At 37.2% G+C, this 17,001-nt stretch overlaps 1 protein-coding gene across 5 annotated transcripts in view; it reads right to left on the bottom strand.

Moving 5' to 3' along the window:
- PPARGC1B (PPARG coactivator 1 beta) overlaps positions 1-17,001 on the bottom strand; it is a 137,577-nt gene that overhangs the window by 7,077 nt on the left and 113,499 nt on the right. For 4 of the 5 annotated variants that reach the window (XM_026696355.2, XM_087924546.1, XM_087924547.1 and 1 more), the window contains exons 4-11: positions 16,360-16,476; positions 8,853-10,023; positions 7,973-8,009; positions 6,568-6,632; positions 5,380-6,154; positions 4,375-4,453; positions 2,638-2,759; positions 1,022-1,176 (exon numbers count right to left, since the gene is read on the bottom strand). In XM_026696355.2, the coding sequence (XP_026552140.2) occupies positions 1,022-1,176; positions 2,638-2,759; positions 4,375-4,453; positions 5,380-6,154; positions 6,568-6,632; positions 7,973-8,009; positions 8,853-10,023; positions 16,360-16,476 (2,521 nt within the window). Of the gene's footprint in view, positions 1-1,021; positions 1,177-2,637; positions 2,760-4,374; positions 4,454-5,379; positions 6,155-6,567; positions 6,633-7,972; positions 8,010-8,852; positions 10,024-16,359; positions 16,477-17,001 lie in introns of those variants that run through there. The other variant, XR_015741764.1, reaches the window with a different exon arrangement.

The following is a 17,001-nucleotide window of genomic DNA, read 5'->3' as shown; positions in this document are numbered from 1 at the left end:
CAAGCCACATGTCTACATCTCCACTTCCTCATGAGTAGTCTGTTGAGATATCCCCTGTGCTCTTCTCTTCCCTGAAGAGGCCGATCAGCAAATATGATGGCCCACAACCCATTTGGCTGAGGGAACCAAACTGTCTCTCACGAGAAAGGGTTGGCCAGAATCTGTCTGGAAGCTGTTAAGAACTGCCTGCATTGGATAATTCATTCTTTCTAATCAGATTGCTGTTTTGGGTGATCACATTATATTTGATTTCCTAACTGTGTGCTATTTAACTATTTTTTATGGTTAGGTTGATTAATTTAAATTTTCTTCAGTTATAATAGTTGCTGTCTGCCCCTTGCAGGGGAGGAGGGTTTTAATGAAAATGAAACAAAATAAATTAAAATCACTTGTGGTATGTGAAAATGAGCAAACATAAAAATCCTTGGAATGTTTAATCTGCTTTCTTTGGTTTTAATAAAGTATGGGAACAAACCCAGCTATTATTATTATTTGCCAACATTGACTCATGGCTTAATGTGTTGCATATATCTAATCAATTTTGGTTAATTCAGTATTTGTAGTTAAATAATCAGTGGATTAGTATGATTAGTATAGTATGAGTGATTCAAGATAACTGTTCTGATTCAGTCATCTCTGGCAGGAAAAAACCTCTTTACTATCTCTGATTGTATAAAGAAAGCACAATGCTAATAAATAGAAATAAATATATCAGATACTAAATAAATATTACATATAGATAATAAAATATGTAAATGAGGATTGTTGGGATTGTATAGATTTTATGCTTTGGATTTGAATTAATATCCATACCAGGATCACTGTGTGCAAGTTGGATAGCCATATAATTTTGTTTGCTAATAAATCAAAGGATGCCTGCTGGGGAATTCTGGGAGTTGACGTCTACACAGCTTGAAGTTGCCAAGGTTTTAGAAACCCTGCAGTATAGGAATCAATTCAGTACACCCTTGCTAAATCAAGTCTGTTAGAATGAAACAGGCCAAGATGATTGCTGACTTACCCAAATCAGTAAATCTGGTCCAAAAGAAGTGTCCAAAGCCGCCATAAGCCAGCTGGAACAATGGCTCATTTCTTTTCCAGAGAGAAGCACCATTCTTCAAGGACAGAGCAGCATGCTCAGAACACCGGTATGTGATGACACCATATTTATCTCCCCTGGATAATGAAAGAGGGAATGCCAGCATAGCCAACAGAGCAGTGTTATTTATTTGTCATTATTTTTATTCCGTGTCTCTCCAACAGGAGCTCAGAGCATCTCATTGAAATCTCATGCAAACTTTATAGGAATTAGGATCCAAGAGTCTATTAATCAAACTGCAGTGATTACATTGACATCTCCCAGCTGCCTTGGGAGAGAACACTCCAGCCAGGCAATTTATTATTTTTATTTCCACTTACATACCACTCAGGATAGTTAACAGACATTAGACTGCAAAACATTGACCTTCCCCTACACAATATAACACATATTGTTATAGCCTATTTATATAAACACAAATCTGCAACAGACAAGGAACACTGAATAAAAATGATTTACCCACTAAAACAAATAAAATTTTGTTTTAGTGGGTAAATCATTTTGTATGTATGTACAGTACACATGCAGTCCTTGGCTAATTCATTAACATAATTCAGCTGAAAATTTCTGTTGCTAAGCGAGACAGTTGTTAAATGAGTTTTGCCCCATTTTCTTGTCATTACTTGTTGAGTGAACCACTGCAGTTGTTCAGTTAGTAACACAGTTGTTAACTGAATCTGGCTTCCCTATTATATGCTTGTGAGTAGGCCGCAAAAGGTGATCACATGATCCCAGGACACTGTAACTATCATAAATATAAGTCAGTTGCTAAGCAACCAAATTTTAATCATGTGACCACGGGGATGCTGCAACAATTGTAAGTGTGAAAAACGGTCATAAGCCACTTTTTCCAGTGCCATTGTAACTTCAAACAGTCACAAATGAACTGCTATAAGTTGAGGACTGACTGTGTGTACATACACGCACACAGGATATTTTTAACTTAAATGCCCTGTTTTTCACTTGAAACAGATAGTTCCAACTTTATTGAAAAGGCACTGCTGCTATTCTGAACATTCTGGAAGAGTTTTGAGTTCAAAACTTTCAAGCTTGGATTGTACTGCTCCAAATTTAATCTGCTTCTGCATATAGCACAATTAAATTACATAAAGTACACATATGCTAAGTAATAGTAATCCATCGTAAATTCAGTGAGGTGCTGCATCTTTTATGCAAAACAGCAGCATTAGTCCTTACACAATTAAGGGATGAAGGGATTTAATGGCAGTTTCTTAGCCAAAACAAATATGATACAATTGAAGGAAAAATGAGTTTCACACTGCAATCCTTACACATATTTAACCAGCAAAAGGTTTAACTTATTTAACTTACTTCTTAATAGGTACACTAGTTCAATTAATTAATACTCTGCTTTTGCATTCACAGAGTCCTCAGAGCAGATGTTTCTCCAAAGAACAAGAATTATCCAGCTAGTGAACTTTGGATTCCAATTTTAATGTTAATCATAGAGTAAGATAGCTGATTTACAAATACTCATGGTTTCAGCCAGGGTTAATAATGAGATAAGGAAAACTCACCTTTTATTCTTGGTCAAAATGCAACACTCAACAATCTCTCCAAACACTTCAAACTGCTTCTTCAGTTCACTAGAGCTCATACTGCTGGCAAGATTTTGGATGTATACTACACGGCCTTCTCCCTGTTTAATAGCAATAGCACTTAGATATATTGCTTCACAGGGCTTTATAGCCCTCTCTAACTAGTTTACAGAGTCAGCGTATTGCCCCTAACAATCTGGGTCCTCATTTTATCAATCTCAGAAGGATGGAGGGCGGAGTCAACCTTGAGCCGGTCAGGATTGAACTGCTGGCAGCAGAATTAGTCTGCAATACTGCATTCTAACCATTGCACCACCACAGCTCTCCATGGCTCTTAATGACACGAGTAAATTGCTCATGCCTGTCCTGGTACAATGTTTTAAACTGATAAATTCTTGATATCTCCAGGTCCATTTTAATAGTAAAATAACACCTTTTTATATTTTAGTTAAGAACCATAACTCTTTTGTTCCATTTGGTTTTGAACTCACATTAGTCCGAAAATTATTTTTTAACTATCAATCCAAGTTTTCAAAGAACTTGTTGTGTGAAAAGAATGGATGGAAAATCCAAGAAAGAGGAATTTTAGATTAGAAAACGCACAGGAGTAGTTTAGAAGGATTTAATTCAGAAGTAATTTTTTGTTGTTGATCTTTTTAAAGCTTGCCAAGCCTGTCACAGTAATGGATGTTTGATGGACGTTTCTTGCCTTTGGAACAATCTCCTAAATTATATTATTGGCTTAAAAATGCTGGTCACTTTTTTTTCTTGGAAGCTTTAAATTGTTCTATAAAGTGATCTAACAACCTAACACTAAATCTAACACAATTTCTTTTAAAGGAAAGAAAAAAGAGTTTACAGAGCAAGGAGACCAGGTTTGGTGAATGAGTAGAAAAATCATACCACAGCAAATCTCTGAAGCATTTTTGATTTTCAACACAGCCTCAAGAGGAGGCCTCCCATTCACCAGCAGATCTGAAAAGATTCATATGCTGCATAGGCATCTATCATTTATGGATGTCAAACCATTTATATAAGAACCATCTCCTAACATTTTAAATTACATGAAGGATGACTGTATAGAAAGACTAATACTAGGAATCTATGTTCAAGAAGACATGAAGCAGACAACTTGATTAATCAGTTGACTAAGTATCTCGATAGGAGATGGTTTTCTCACCTAAACTTCTTTAAACTTCCCAACAGAAGAAAGATCTGCTCTAAATGTGCTAAATGAATCTGTGTCTGGCTGATTAAAAGATATACAGAATATTAAATCACCACCTTCAAATGCAGCCTTTTTTCTACTTCAACAACTGTATGTCTCCTCTTATTGGTATGATTTTTAAAAGTGATACCATGTGTTTTTCAAGATTCAAAACTCTATAACTCTGTGGAACCGCATGCTGATGAGTAATAATTCTCCTTATGCCAAGACTAGCCAAAAGATTTTGGAAGGGAATAAAATGAAGAAACTGGGAACAGACTGAGTTCTTGGCAGAGGGAGAATTATCATTCATCAGCATGCACTTCCATTTCCAGAGTAGTAGAATTTGGAAAACCAACTAACTTCCTGTGTTACCCCTTCTTGAATATTTTCCTGCCTCCCAAAATTCAAATGTGTTTCAGAAAGAAGGATCCTCTGATCAGATTAGAAACCCTATCACTTCCACTTCATCCATCCCAAATCTCATTGAGAGCTTACAGGTCACTCACAATGGCTTTTTCTCTTTTTTTCTCCATCAGTCTCTGGCTGCTCATGTTTCCCTCTTGACAATGCCTGCCATTTTCACGTCTATTGGAAAACAAGAAATACAAACCCAAATGGATTCCAATTGTTCTGAATCTTAGAAATCAGAATCTTCATCAGAAAAATACTCCTAGAAACATACTCCTTGCTTGCAGGAACAGTCTTACCCATTTTACAATCAATATAGAATGTCACGGGCTATTACAGATTCACAAATTTTTAAAACATTTTTAAAGGTGGTCAGATAGCCGCCAAATATTGGAGCAAAGAGGTAAACAAAAGTAAATGATGAAATATTCTATAATTTGAAAATCTGAAGATAAAATCTTTTTAGGTACAGTCATACTGTGGTTTTGGCCTTAATCTTTTTACAAATAATCTTACTTTTATTTCTATGTGGCTGGACAGGGTATCTCTTTTTTTCCCCATTGGTTCTCAAAACCCTTTTATGCACGGAGGATCTCATTCCAGTTCAGGAATGCTATCTATCCAGTAGAGGTTGGTATTCCTCAATCAGGGAACGAAGGCAAATTTCCCCAATTTCCTTTGCAGCTGCCATGGCTTTTTTATGCAGTTCTAATAGGTCTATCAATCCTCTGGAGTAAATTTTCCAGGTCTGGAGGAGGAACTAATTCAGTAAAAATAATTCCTCCCACTTCTGTACTTTGCTCACAGGATTTTTGAATTCAGCCTAATAAGACATAGCCCCCACAGCAATGGCAAACCAAGAATAAGGAAAAAGAGATAATCCTGCCTGAGAAATTTCTAGAAATTTAGTTGTATACTCCCCTAGGCTGACTGAAGGGCCACCCTTCATACCCCACTGCATTATTTTAAAATGTAACTAAAGAGTATGAAGTTTTAATGTGCAATACTCTGAAACAATGCAATCCAAAATGCAAACCAATGCAATTGACTATGACTATCTCAGACCCTTCCCCCAAAACAGTATCGGTTGCAAATGAACGTACCTGAAAACCTGCTGGCTGGCTGGAGACCTACTTCTGCAGCATGAAGACTCTGAATCAGATCTGTTTCGGGAACAATAGTGCAAATTGGTCCTAGAAAGAGCACTACTGTGTAGACCTCTGTTGGAACCCAATGGACTCATGTAGTACTCCTCGTCTTCCTCGTCTTCCTCCTCTTCCAATGGAGAACCAATCTCACTGCAGCTGTCTTCAAAGACAGTATCATATTCAGGAGTTTTGAAGAACAGGGCCTCCTCCCCATCTTCCAGGGCACTGTCCAAAAGACCAAAGTGTTTGGTCAAACTGGCTCTGATTTCTTGGTCCCTCAGCTGTTTGGTGCCCTCCTTCACTGAGCTTTTATCAAAACTCTTGTTGCTTTCCTCCTGATAGGGAACATCAGGCACTTGCCTCTTGTGTTGGCTTTCTATATGGCTCAGGGGCTCCCAAGATCTTAGCACCTTCCTCTGGAGCGAATACTCAGGTTTCAAGACTTGGCAATAATCATGATCACCAAAAGACCGTGAGAAAGGGCGTTTCAATACCCCATGTTGCTCAGAGTGAGCAGGGTGAATAGCAGACCGACTCAGGTGGGCATACAGCTCTGTCCGCACTGGTTGCTTTTTCTGATGTTTTCTGGAAATTGGCCTATGACTGATCATTGGTTGTGGCTCAGAGCTGGTGATGACCGCAGTCTTCTGTGCTGGTCTCTGGTGAATGTCTGGCTTATATAGGTCCTCTTCCGAAGGCTTGTATGGAGGAGTAGTTGGTGGTGTGAGACCTTATCTCCCCCAAGGAAGCAAAAGGATAAAACTCTTTCAGTATAGGACCATGAGAGTAAAGCGACATCACTATAATAGGAGTTAGGTCTGTTTTTTAAACCATGTCCACCCCTCTGGTGAGCCTTCAAATCGCACAGTTCATCTGGGGATATGCACTACTGTTTATATTCAGTCTTTTGCCTTTATAAGATGGCTACAGCGGTTCTAAAATACTTGCCACTCAAAGGACGTGCTGCTCTACAGTTGTCTTTTTGAGGAAGGGAAAATCAAACAGGGTTTGGGGTGCCTAGATTCCTCTTCCTTCGTGTTAATGATTAAATACAGGAATTACTATCTGACAATCTCGTTTTGGGTACAGTGTTTTCTCTATGTTTTTAAAATAATAAATGCTTAATCTAAATTCTGCCCTTACCTGCAGTGCCACACAGCTCTACAGTCAGAACTTGATCAAAGCTGCGCTTCCCGAGTGCGGATTCTCTAAAAATGAGAAGAATAGAATGAAATGGTTATAGAGAAGCCAAGGCATCCATTAAAAATGAGGCTGTCACTTAAATGGCAAACTTTTTAATAAGTTTAGATAAACGGGCCCACATCTGGTAGTAGCTAATGAACTGGGGTCATCTCCAAAAAGCTATATAGGGAAGTTGACAAGCTTGAAAGGAACTAACTCTTTTAACTTCCACTTAAACAACCAAAAGGTCTCAAATAATCAACATAAATTAATAAAATCCAACCTGTCTGTTCAGCTCCCCTTTACATTCTTATACATGGAAGCCCACACTTCTATTACAAGGATTCAAAAGTAAAGAAACTTTGGAAGTCAGGGGCACATTTCAAATTTTGTGAGCATGTGGCTGATATAGTCACCAAATGGTTACCAGGAGAGACTCACTTATTCACAAATGACAAACGACAAAAACTTCCATTTATCTGCAATCAAACAAACCCCAAAGGCATTCCTGCAATAAATATTTGCATCATAGAAGAGATCCTATTGCTAACATAGCACATTTTTTCAGCTAAGGTAATCCTCCTGAAGAACTAGAAGAAAGCAAGTTATACAGTACTTTCAGGTTCATTCTAGTTAACATCTAGTCTCGATAGTAAACTCTTTTGGCACACCAATGGACAAATTTCTGAAAGCAGAAACAGTGAGATCTTCTGCATAAACAAAACTGCTTCACTATGAAGCAATACTATATAATTTAAATTCTTCAATGTTTGTTCTTCATCCACCCAAACATCTCATTCTTCCTTAGCTTTGGTTATTGAAATATACAGAAATACAGTTTTGTATAAACATTGACATGTCACTGTCAGGTTAATGTCTATCCATCCATACATTTCCTCCCCTTAAAATCTCCCTAACATAGGAACCATCTAGCAATGATGGAACCTTGCTATAATATGCAACCTGTGGTGAACATCCCAAGTTTGATGTGGCTTTAATCATAAAGAGTCAGTGATGCATATGTTTATATCAGTACTTCCAATATCCGTAACTGGGCTTTATGCTCTAGGCGGGCCATTTTGAGTCTTTCTTGGGTAAGTTGCACATTCCTGTCTATAAAATGTTTAGCTGCACTATGAAGTTCTTAGCCAGTAGTGGATTATTTTGACATTAAGCTCCTGCACTAGAAGTCCTCTTAATATCCAAGCAGCTTAATTTAAGGGTAGTTATCAATCAGACAGCACTGAAGGCACAGCTTGGTTATCAGGATTGAAAAATTCTGAGATTGCCATTTGCCAGGTTTTCTGGCTTCTGACACTTAGGGAGATCATCCTTTCACAAGATATATTTCGGGTATTGCACTTACGTTTGTGCCAAGGGCAATGATAGACACCGTGGTGCTTCTGAAACAAAGAACAGAGAAAAGCAGAATGATTCAGTTGGCCATATCTCTGCTCATAAAGTGGATTAGTAAGAGAGAAAGCATATTATGGTCAAATGAGGTGAGCCATGGAAGATACATGGTTTAGCTTCTATTTTGTAAATTTGAAACCAGAGCAGGGTAGATGAATTCTACTGGAGATGAAGGAGAGGAGATTAATTCTTCTTTCATACAGTTTTTCATTTTGAAATGATCCACCACACTACACTGAATTTTATTGTCTGGTTACCACTCTATGATTAATAGAGAGGAGAGTAGCTTTGGGAAACATCATATGGAAAAGAATAAATCATCTCTCTCAATGCTGAAATAGTAATCTGATTCAGTTTTCCCTGCGTCTGTCCCTAATTTAGCAACAGGAGGAATTATTTTCCTACCCTGTATGACTGAGTCCTGAGTGGATGGATTATGACACAATTGGAACACAACAGTTCAGAAGCTTCTTGTTTCTCCCTCAATGTGTGAGTCATATCAAGCATACTGGGCTTCTATAATCTATTTCTTGTCAGACCTGGGTCAATTCAATTAAAACCAAACTCTTTCTTTGCCGCCACTTTTTCAATACACAATTTTATAGGAAATGATCTATGTATCTGGTTTGGGGAAAGAAATTTCTCTTCAACAATATTTAAGATACTCAGTCAATCTAGGAGGATATGGGACCATATCACACCAGGCTCAATCCTTGAAGAATGTTAGGACGGGTAATCTGCTTTCTATTATCATGATAAAGCATTTTTTTTTTCTTCCAGAAATGTGGAAATGCCGGTACAGGAGAATGCCAGGGCTTTCCTTTCTTACATACCTGTTTGATGACAGGGGGTGAAGCATTGACTCTCATTTGCTGCATAAGTGTCACTTTCCCTAGAACTTTCTGGTGAAGGGGTCTGCAATTCCATTGGGAAACTCTGGAATCCCCCGTCCATCTCATCAGCGCCACTCACTTCTACTTCTGCTGCTGGTGATTCTGTATCAAAGTTTTGCAAATATGAGCAGAGGGCAGGCTCTACTGAAGCAAATGTGTTTGCTGTGGTTGCTGAGGACACGGTAGGTTCTGAGGGAGGTTTATCAAGGAAAGAGTGCCAAATGCTGAGCTCGGGGTTGAGTCTTTTAGAGCGACGCACTGCATAAATAGAGGTGTCCTGCTTGCGGCTTGACTTCCCATAGGATCCCTGACCCATGGGAGTCCCTTGTTTTGCACCATCCTCTTCTGCAGTTTCAGCCTCGGCCTCTACTTTGAGAATCTGTCTCAGCTCAGTTTTCATTTCGGGTATTATTTTGGTGGCAGGCTTATTATATCTATCTGTAGATTCCCTCCCCATATTGTGAGGTGAAGTTCTTGAAGACTTGTGTAGCTGCGACCTGGCCAAGGAGGCGTAGACAGGCTTTGCTAATCGATATGGCTTACTCACATCGCATGGGAGTTCTCTGGCAAGCAGTTCTTTCAGGATGGAAAATTCAGAGAGCGGAGTTCGGGATTGTTTGCAGTGCATGGAGAAATGCCAAGGGCTGGATGGGCAACTGTCATTCCCACACAGTGGAGGCTGCTGCAGGGTGAGATCTGGCTTTGCTCTTTTGGAGGGGCTGTGAAAAGGCTGGTGTTTCCCCTCAACAAGATGCATGGGGGGCAGCTTTCTTGGAGGAAGGCAATAAGTATGCATATAGTGGATAAGCTCCACTGCAGCATGGAGTTCCTTGTCTCCGGTGCCCTTCTCAGAGGAAGAGAGAGGAGGCGCTACACTGTTACCACAATTTGACGCATCTTTATTTAAATTGCCATCTTCTTCATTTTGGATGTAATGTCTCTGGGGTACAGAACTAATGTTGTCAGCATGACACTTGTCTAGTGGCCCACTGTTTTTTCTGTGTGGGCAGTGTCTAGTAGTGGTGGTTGTCGTAAGATGTTTATGAAGCTCAGTGCAGTTCCGACTCTGAGCCTGGGGAAAAGTTGACTTTTTGTCTTGGACACCTTCCACCTTCAAAAGCAAAGGAAAAAGAAAGTTAAGCTACATCCAAAAGGCATCCAACATTTATTAATTTATTTGTTCTAGTTGGTTAAACATATTACAGCAGAGATCATTCAAATCTTTACATATTTCACATCCCTAAAATGGCTGTTTCAAGACTTTATACCGTACTTAATTAAATTACTTAATTTAACTCTACCTAATTGCTGACAAACTAGTAAGATAACATTGTATGGGTTTTTTTTTATCCCAACCATCCATATCAAATGCCATAGATTCATATTAGGTAAAAAAAAACAATGGAAAACTCATTCTCAGTGTCATTTCTCTATGACTTAAATGACAGAAGGTTCTGGCTTTAATTAAAAAACATGAAATTTAACATACAGAATCATTATGGTCTATTCTATTTCCAGAGAATTTGATTTCCTAGTGGCTGCTTATTATTTCTCTAAATTTGGCTTCTATTCTCATGGAAATGTCTTTGCTTTTTTTTATAAAACTTTGGAAATTATTGTGCAAATGACTTTGTTTTATGCTTGAAATAACAATAACCAATTCTCACCACCATGGTCATGGAGGTCTTCATAACAAAAAGAGGAATATTGATTTCTGATCCATAAAACAAGTGTCAAAGAAAAACAGAGTGAAATTGCAGCTTGCACAAGCATTTAATGCAACTAACAAGTGTAAACTTGTTACAGAATTGCCCCTCTAGGTCCCTCTTTACTTTTAGTTGACTAAGTTGTTAGCTAGAATGATCAGGAACCTGATTAAGTTTACAACATGGTGCAGAGTTTGTCTCTCAATTCATTTCAGGGTGATTAAAAGTCCCTCCCCCCACCATTACTACTTTGGTGTGTTTTCTACATACATTTGTTAACTATCAAAAAGTTCATCTATTTCTTCTGCTTGGTTGGGTAATGTCATTCTTTTCCCTCCTTATATATTAACCTATGGCAATGTTATTCTTTCCCCCCCTTATATATTAACCCATATGCATTCTAGGAGGCTTTCCTTCTTGGTTTTATGCATTTCTATATAGAAGTGCTGATCTCTTATAAATAATGCAACTCCACCTCCTCTTTTGTTAGGTCTGTTTCTTTTGAGCAGTTTATTACCTTCCATCATTACCACATTCCAGTCTTGAGTTTCATCTTATCAAGTTTCAGTAATTGCAACTATATCTGCCCTTGTGTACTAGTAGTTCAATTTCACCCTATATACCGGGGTGTCAAACTCACATCATCGCGGCGGTGTCAGATGATGTATGTGACTTTTGCTAAACCGGGCGTAGGCATGGTCAACATGTCACGCATCTGGCCCACAGGCCGGGCATTTGACAACCCTAATATATACCTATGTAACCTACATTAGCTATATAACCTGTATCAAACCTATATAACCATATTGGAACCAACAAATATAATTCAAAGCTCCCGCAATTTAATCATATAAGATTTTTTGCCTACAAGCTCTGTAAGTATAATGGAAAAATGTCTTGTTTCTTAATTGCACTTAATTATGTAAGAGTAATATTTTATTGTGAATGTTGTTTTATTCAAAGACGCCTGTAACAACCATTGCTTTAATAAACGAAATGTGTTTGGCTTGGCTGGAGTTTTCAAATGATTTCTACAGAAGCTTTGGCATTTTATTCTCTTTGAAGTCATTTATTAAGCACCAGATATGTATAGAGAGATTTGATTTCACATCCATAAATATGGGCTTAAAGGACTAATATAGAAAGAAAGACATAATAGAAGTCCCTCAATATATAGCTTTTGCATCTATATATTGTTTCTTTTGTTACTCTGAATAACAGTCTTCCCCTCTTTGCACATTTGTTGTTATAGTATTTTGAACTTGTTAGTTATATTTGAAAGGTATAGTTTTTATCAGCATTTATGCACAGTAGGGGCTGGACTTTCATTCTGATCCCTAAGGTGATTTTTTTTTACACCCTGAATCAGAGAAGAGATTAGGTCATTATCCACCCTTCTCTGCAGGAATCTGTTATCTTTCATCACAGGCTTAGTTCCATAGCATTTTACATGCAGGTTGGCTTCTTTTCATTTTTTTTCTTTGCCTTTTGAGACAGCTGATAAAGTGCCAAGCCATGGGAGTACTTTCTCGTTCACTGTTTTCATTGCATAAGTTCCCAATCCTGCAATTTGGATGTTATAAGTGGTTGCATAAAATGGAGGGGAGTGGAATCACAGTTGCACTGTGGGAAGACTCTTGCTGAGGGGGAAAAGTTCTTTTACTTTTATTTCTAGAAAATTAAAGCAGTGAAAGATGTGTGCATAAATATACTGCCTGAAAGGTGGATCAGCGGGGATGGTATAGCATTGCTAGAGGACTTTGGGCTTCTCTGGGACTATGGTTAAAAACAAAAGGTAATGTGCCTACCATCAACTTTTACGAGTTTGTGCGTGTGTGTGTGTGTACACGTGTGTGTAAGTACCGGTAAATATTTCAAGTTGCCCAGACATGATGGCAATGGCAAGAAACAAATCATTTAGCTGTGATGCATAATTCAGTAGTTGCAGCTCAGCTACATATATACATACCAATTTCTGAAGCTACAAAGATATAAACTAGAGGGAGAATCACATTAACCCAGCAAGAAACCCCTGTGCTGTGAGTGCTAATTTCCAGTTTGCAAAATTTCATATACTTTGGTCCTTCAAGCCACTCTTTTGAGTTTATTTTAATTGAAGTGATCAATAAAAATGAAAATGACTTGAAATAATATCAAGAAAAAGATAAAAATATATGTCTTAAAGAGAAATACACTTAAACATCTATATTCAGTATTTTCCCTCGTAAAAAGAGGTATTTGTATAGATGAATGTCATCTATAGAAAAACAGCTTAATATATCTAAGATATTAGACTGGATTAAAGTAGGAGGTTCCTTAATTATAGGATTCTTCCAAGCTCTTTTTCTATGCTAATATGTCAGCCAATTTTCTATACTTTAACAAAGCAATAAGAAAATAAAAAGAAACATTAGCTTTGTGGGGAAAAAAACAGCCAGTATTATTTTTGTATTGTGTTGGAAGTCTTTGGAAATATGTACAAACCAGTATCAGGATTAATGTTTTAATGCTTTTCCAGATTTCCTCAAAGACCTTTGATCATCTGTGCACAATACAGGACAGTTAGAAATTTACTTTCAACAAATCCTTATCTTTGTTTCTTTTTTCTTTTTTAACAAATTTTATTCCATTTTTCACATAAAAACAAAAATCTCTTTTTAGTGGACAACATATTTCCAGGTCATTACCTTTACATACAAATATGACAGCAATTATACATTCATATATGCATACTTAATTCTATTAACTTTTCCATTCCAAATTTTCAGTAAGGAGAGAAACAAACACATTAATTCTAGCCTCTTTCATTAATCTCAATAGAAACATCTTTTTGTTTCATTTCAATTATTTCAAATATAATCCTTTAATATTTTAAAAATAAAGATAATATGTGTTTGCCTAATAATAATAATAGGTTGCCAATGTCTCTCCTTGCTTTTAATAGTCTATATTGACTTATTAATTAGTTGGTTCTTTAGTCTGTCATATTCCCTTTCCATTACACATTCTTTTTATAAATTCTAAATTAATACAAGTTTTAACACTAAAGAAAAAAACAAGTATAGGTTTTGCTCCTTTTACTGCTTTGAGTGTGACACCTCAGTGGTTAAAATATACCTTTATTCCCTCATCTTGATTCCCAATAAACCATTATTTTTAAGAAGTTACAATAATAATCATTACATCTTTTCATTTGGATTCCGCAGCATATTTCCCCCCCTTATTTTTAATAAGAGTTATCAATATCTATATTACCTTATTTTCTAAATATTTTTAATTGCAGAAATATTCTTATTACCCCTTGTCACCCTGCAGAATCCCCTTTTTAATTCATCAACCATTATTTCTGAAAAAACAATTTCTTTTCAACATTTTACTATTTCTGTATTTCTTTATTTCATGAGCCTGTTTCTTACTGCTTCTCCTCTCCCTCTTTTCCTCATATCTTTTCTCATTCCAGTTTATATCCCTCTCTTTCTTAATATCTTCCTTTCCCCTTTTCTGCTGGGTCTTTCTGTCTTTCCCAACTTCATAGGTATTCCCCCTTTTGATTGCCTTCTTAAGTCTCAACTTTTTAATCTTCCTTCTTTCCCCACTTCTTTGTAGCATTCTTTGTGTTAATTGTCTATTTAAAATGTCTTCTCCTTGAGTTGACTCCTCCTCCTCTGAAGCTCTTTCTTCTTGTTCTTCAATCGCCATTTCCAATTTTTCTAACACGGAACAAAGTGATTCGCCTCTTTCCTGTAGTAATTCTCTCATATTTTTAAGTTCCATTTTTATTTCCCAAAGAGATATCATCATTACATACTCTTGTATTTTATGATAGTTAAAGTCCACAAAAAAAAAAAAAACCACTTTTACTTTCCTTCTTTTTTGTTTCAATTTTATAAAGTTCTCAATTGTTCCAGCCCAGGGACTATACCAAAAACATCAATCAATCCCACAGTCAGTCTTTCCTTGCTTTTTTCTTTATTCTAGTTCTGCTTTCACTTTCTAAGATTCTTACTTTGTTTCAATTTTCTTTAATATTATATCCACACAAGTTCATTCAGAAACAGGATGCTTTCCCTTGTTTGAGCTCAAGTTTTTGTCAAAAGGTGGTACTCTCCATTATACAAAGTCTTTTTCCTTATTTTTTTATTTAGGGTTTTTCGAACCTTAATATTCCAACACAGTCCAGTCTCCAATCTGTAAACTTTATTATTATTATTTTTTGACAATCTTAAGTCCAGCTTTATTTTATGCCTGTTTATTCCCAAAATATTTTAGTCCAATTTAGTTAAATCTTTAGTTCCGGCTTCTTCCTTTCCCAGTTCGAAGCCCCGCTTAGCTGTCAGAAATATTTTCTTATTTTATTTTCTGTCCCTTTGTCATTTCGCCGCTCACTTTTCTTTTCTTAAAAATTCCATGTTACCTTAATCCCGGAGTACTTTTGTTTAATTGCATCGCCCAATTGTCCCGGTTCAGATGTTATCCACCTCTTTCTTCCCTCCTGCACAAATCTTAATCCAGCTGAGTCCTCCTCTTCGGGGCGGCCATTTTAAACCACCGCTGCAGTCGTCTTTGGGCGGGGAAGACCAAGACCAGGGGGGAGATGCGGCTCCCCTCAACTTGGCTTGTGGCTTCCCCTTACTCCACTGCCCTTCCAAGGCAGGTTCAGCCCCTAATTGTAATGATCGGGGCTCTCCAACGAAAGAGCACAGACCATAGCCGCAGAGAGATGCGATCTACGGCCTGTTAGCGAGGAGGCTCCGCCTTATTCCTCCAACCTTATCTTTATTTCTTATCTATCTATCTACCTCCCTATATCAGGAGACAGAAAAAACTGAAAGATATAAGCTGTGGAGATTACATTAAACTTATTCAGAAATAGAGTAGAGCACAGAAGATTTTCAAAACAGCTAGCAAGAAAAACAAGAGAAAAAAGATTGTTTTAAATATTTCAGAGGTATGGTATAGTACAGATCGCAAAGGTTCTTCAGTCAATTTTCTGCCCATGTGACATATATATAACAAACATGACATTAAGCACAGAAGGCTTAATATCTATCCCCACTCTAGGCTTCATTACACTCTGTCTTCTTATGTTCCTTATCTTTCCCTATGCAATCCAAATTCATTTATTTAATATACTGCACAATTTCCTTCATCCAAGTGAAAAACCTTTAAAGGCCTCTTGTGTGATTTTAAACAATTGGTTTTAACAATTGGATGGTTCTATTACTTTGTACATTGTGTTCATAATAAATGACAAATCTGCTAAATGTGGAATCTTTTTGGCATGGCTTATCCAAAGTCTGCCATTCTAATGCCTTAATCTTCAGGTGGATTAAACAGAAAGAGTTGCACTATCTTGCAAAACAACATTCCCAGCACCATTCTTAAAATTTTTGAAAGAAATAAGCAACTGGTTGCTGTGATGGTTTGCCTGTGAGAAGAAACCTAGGAAAAGAAGTGTTATACTGTAAATACAGAGAGAACAAGTACCCAACCTTCATAGGAAGTCTCGGTGGTAAAAATTATTTGGTCTATTTTCACTGGAAGGTAAAGAGGAAAAGAGGAAAAACTGACCACATTACTTGGAAAGTGACTCTGGAGAGTCACTGCCAATAGGCGTAACAAATGTTGAGCTAGCGATATGAACATATGACAATTGTGTAACATTCCTGGAAAAAAAAAATCAGCTCACATAAACATAGACCACTGTGATGTAAAGCTATAGCTCCCAAGAAGAACAATACCTTTGCACATGATCGCTGAGGTCTGGATTTAGGAGGTCCTTGATGCCATATATTCCCCTCTCTTTGAACCTCATAGCTTGGAGGCACATTGGATGGTGAGAGAAGCAACTTCTTTAGCTAGAAAGGGAAACGGTGAAAGAAAGAGTCGAAATTCCGATATAAATGAACAGAAGTCACTTCTTTTTAAGTTCCCTAAATTCCCACACTCAAACACAATCATAGGATAAGTGAGGTAGAGATCCAAACTAAAAGGCACAATGTGAGTTAAATACTTTAACAGTCTATCTTTTCCTCCCACAGAATTATTTTAGCATTATTTGTACAATCCTCCCCCCACTTCATATATTAGGAAGAGTATAAAAATCAAAGTATCAAAATCAAATATCAAATATCAAAATCATACTCATGGTTGTCAGGGAAGGGTAAGAGGATAGAAGAGGCATGGTAGCTGAGTTGCTATGTTTAGGAGAAAGCTTTCAGTAACAAACAGCATCTTATTTCTTCCATATAAAAAAAAAATCTCATAGATTTGGAATGGTTCCATGGATATTCCCCAATATAGAAAGTGACAGAGAAGAAAGAAATCCTCTTTCCCTGAGTGGTGGTAGAATTACATCATTTTCTTTAACACCCAGAAAAAAG

Source organism: Pseudonaja textilis, chromosome 2, assembly GCF_049901715.1.
Source record: "Pseudonaja textilis isolate UNSWEBS1 chromosome 2, rPseTex1.2, whole genome shotgun sequence".
Classification (NCBI taxonomy): Eukaryota; Metazoa; Chordata; class Lepidosauria; order Squamata; family Elapidae; genus Pseudonaja; species Pseudonaja textilis.
Note: the sequence above shows the minus strand (reverse complement) of the source record. Positions and strands in the feature narration are given on the sequence as shown.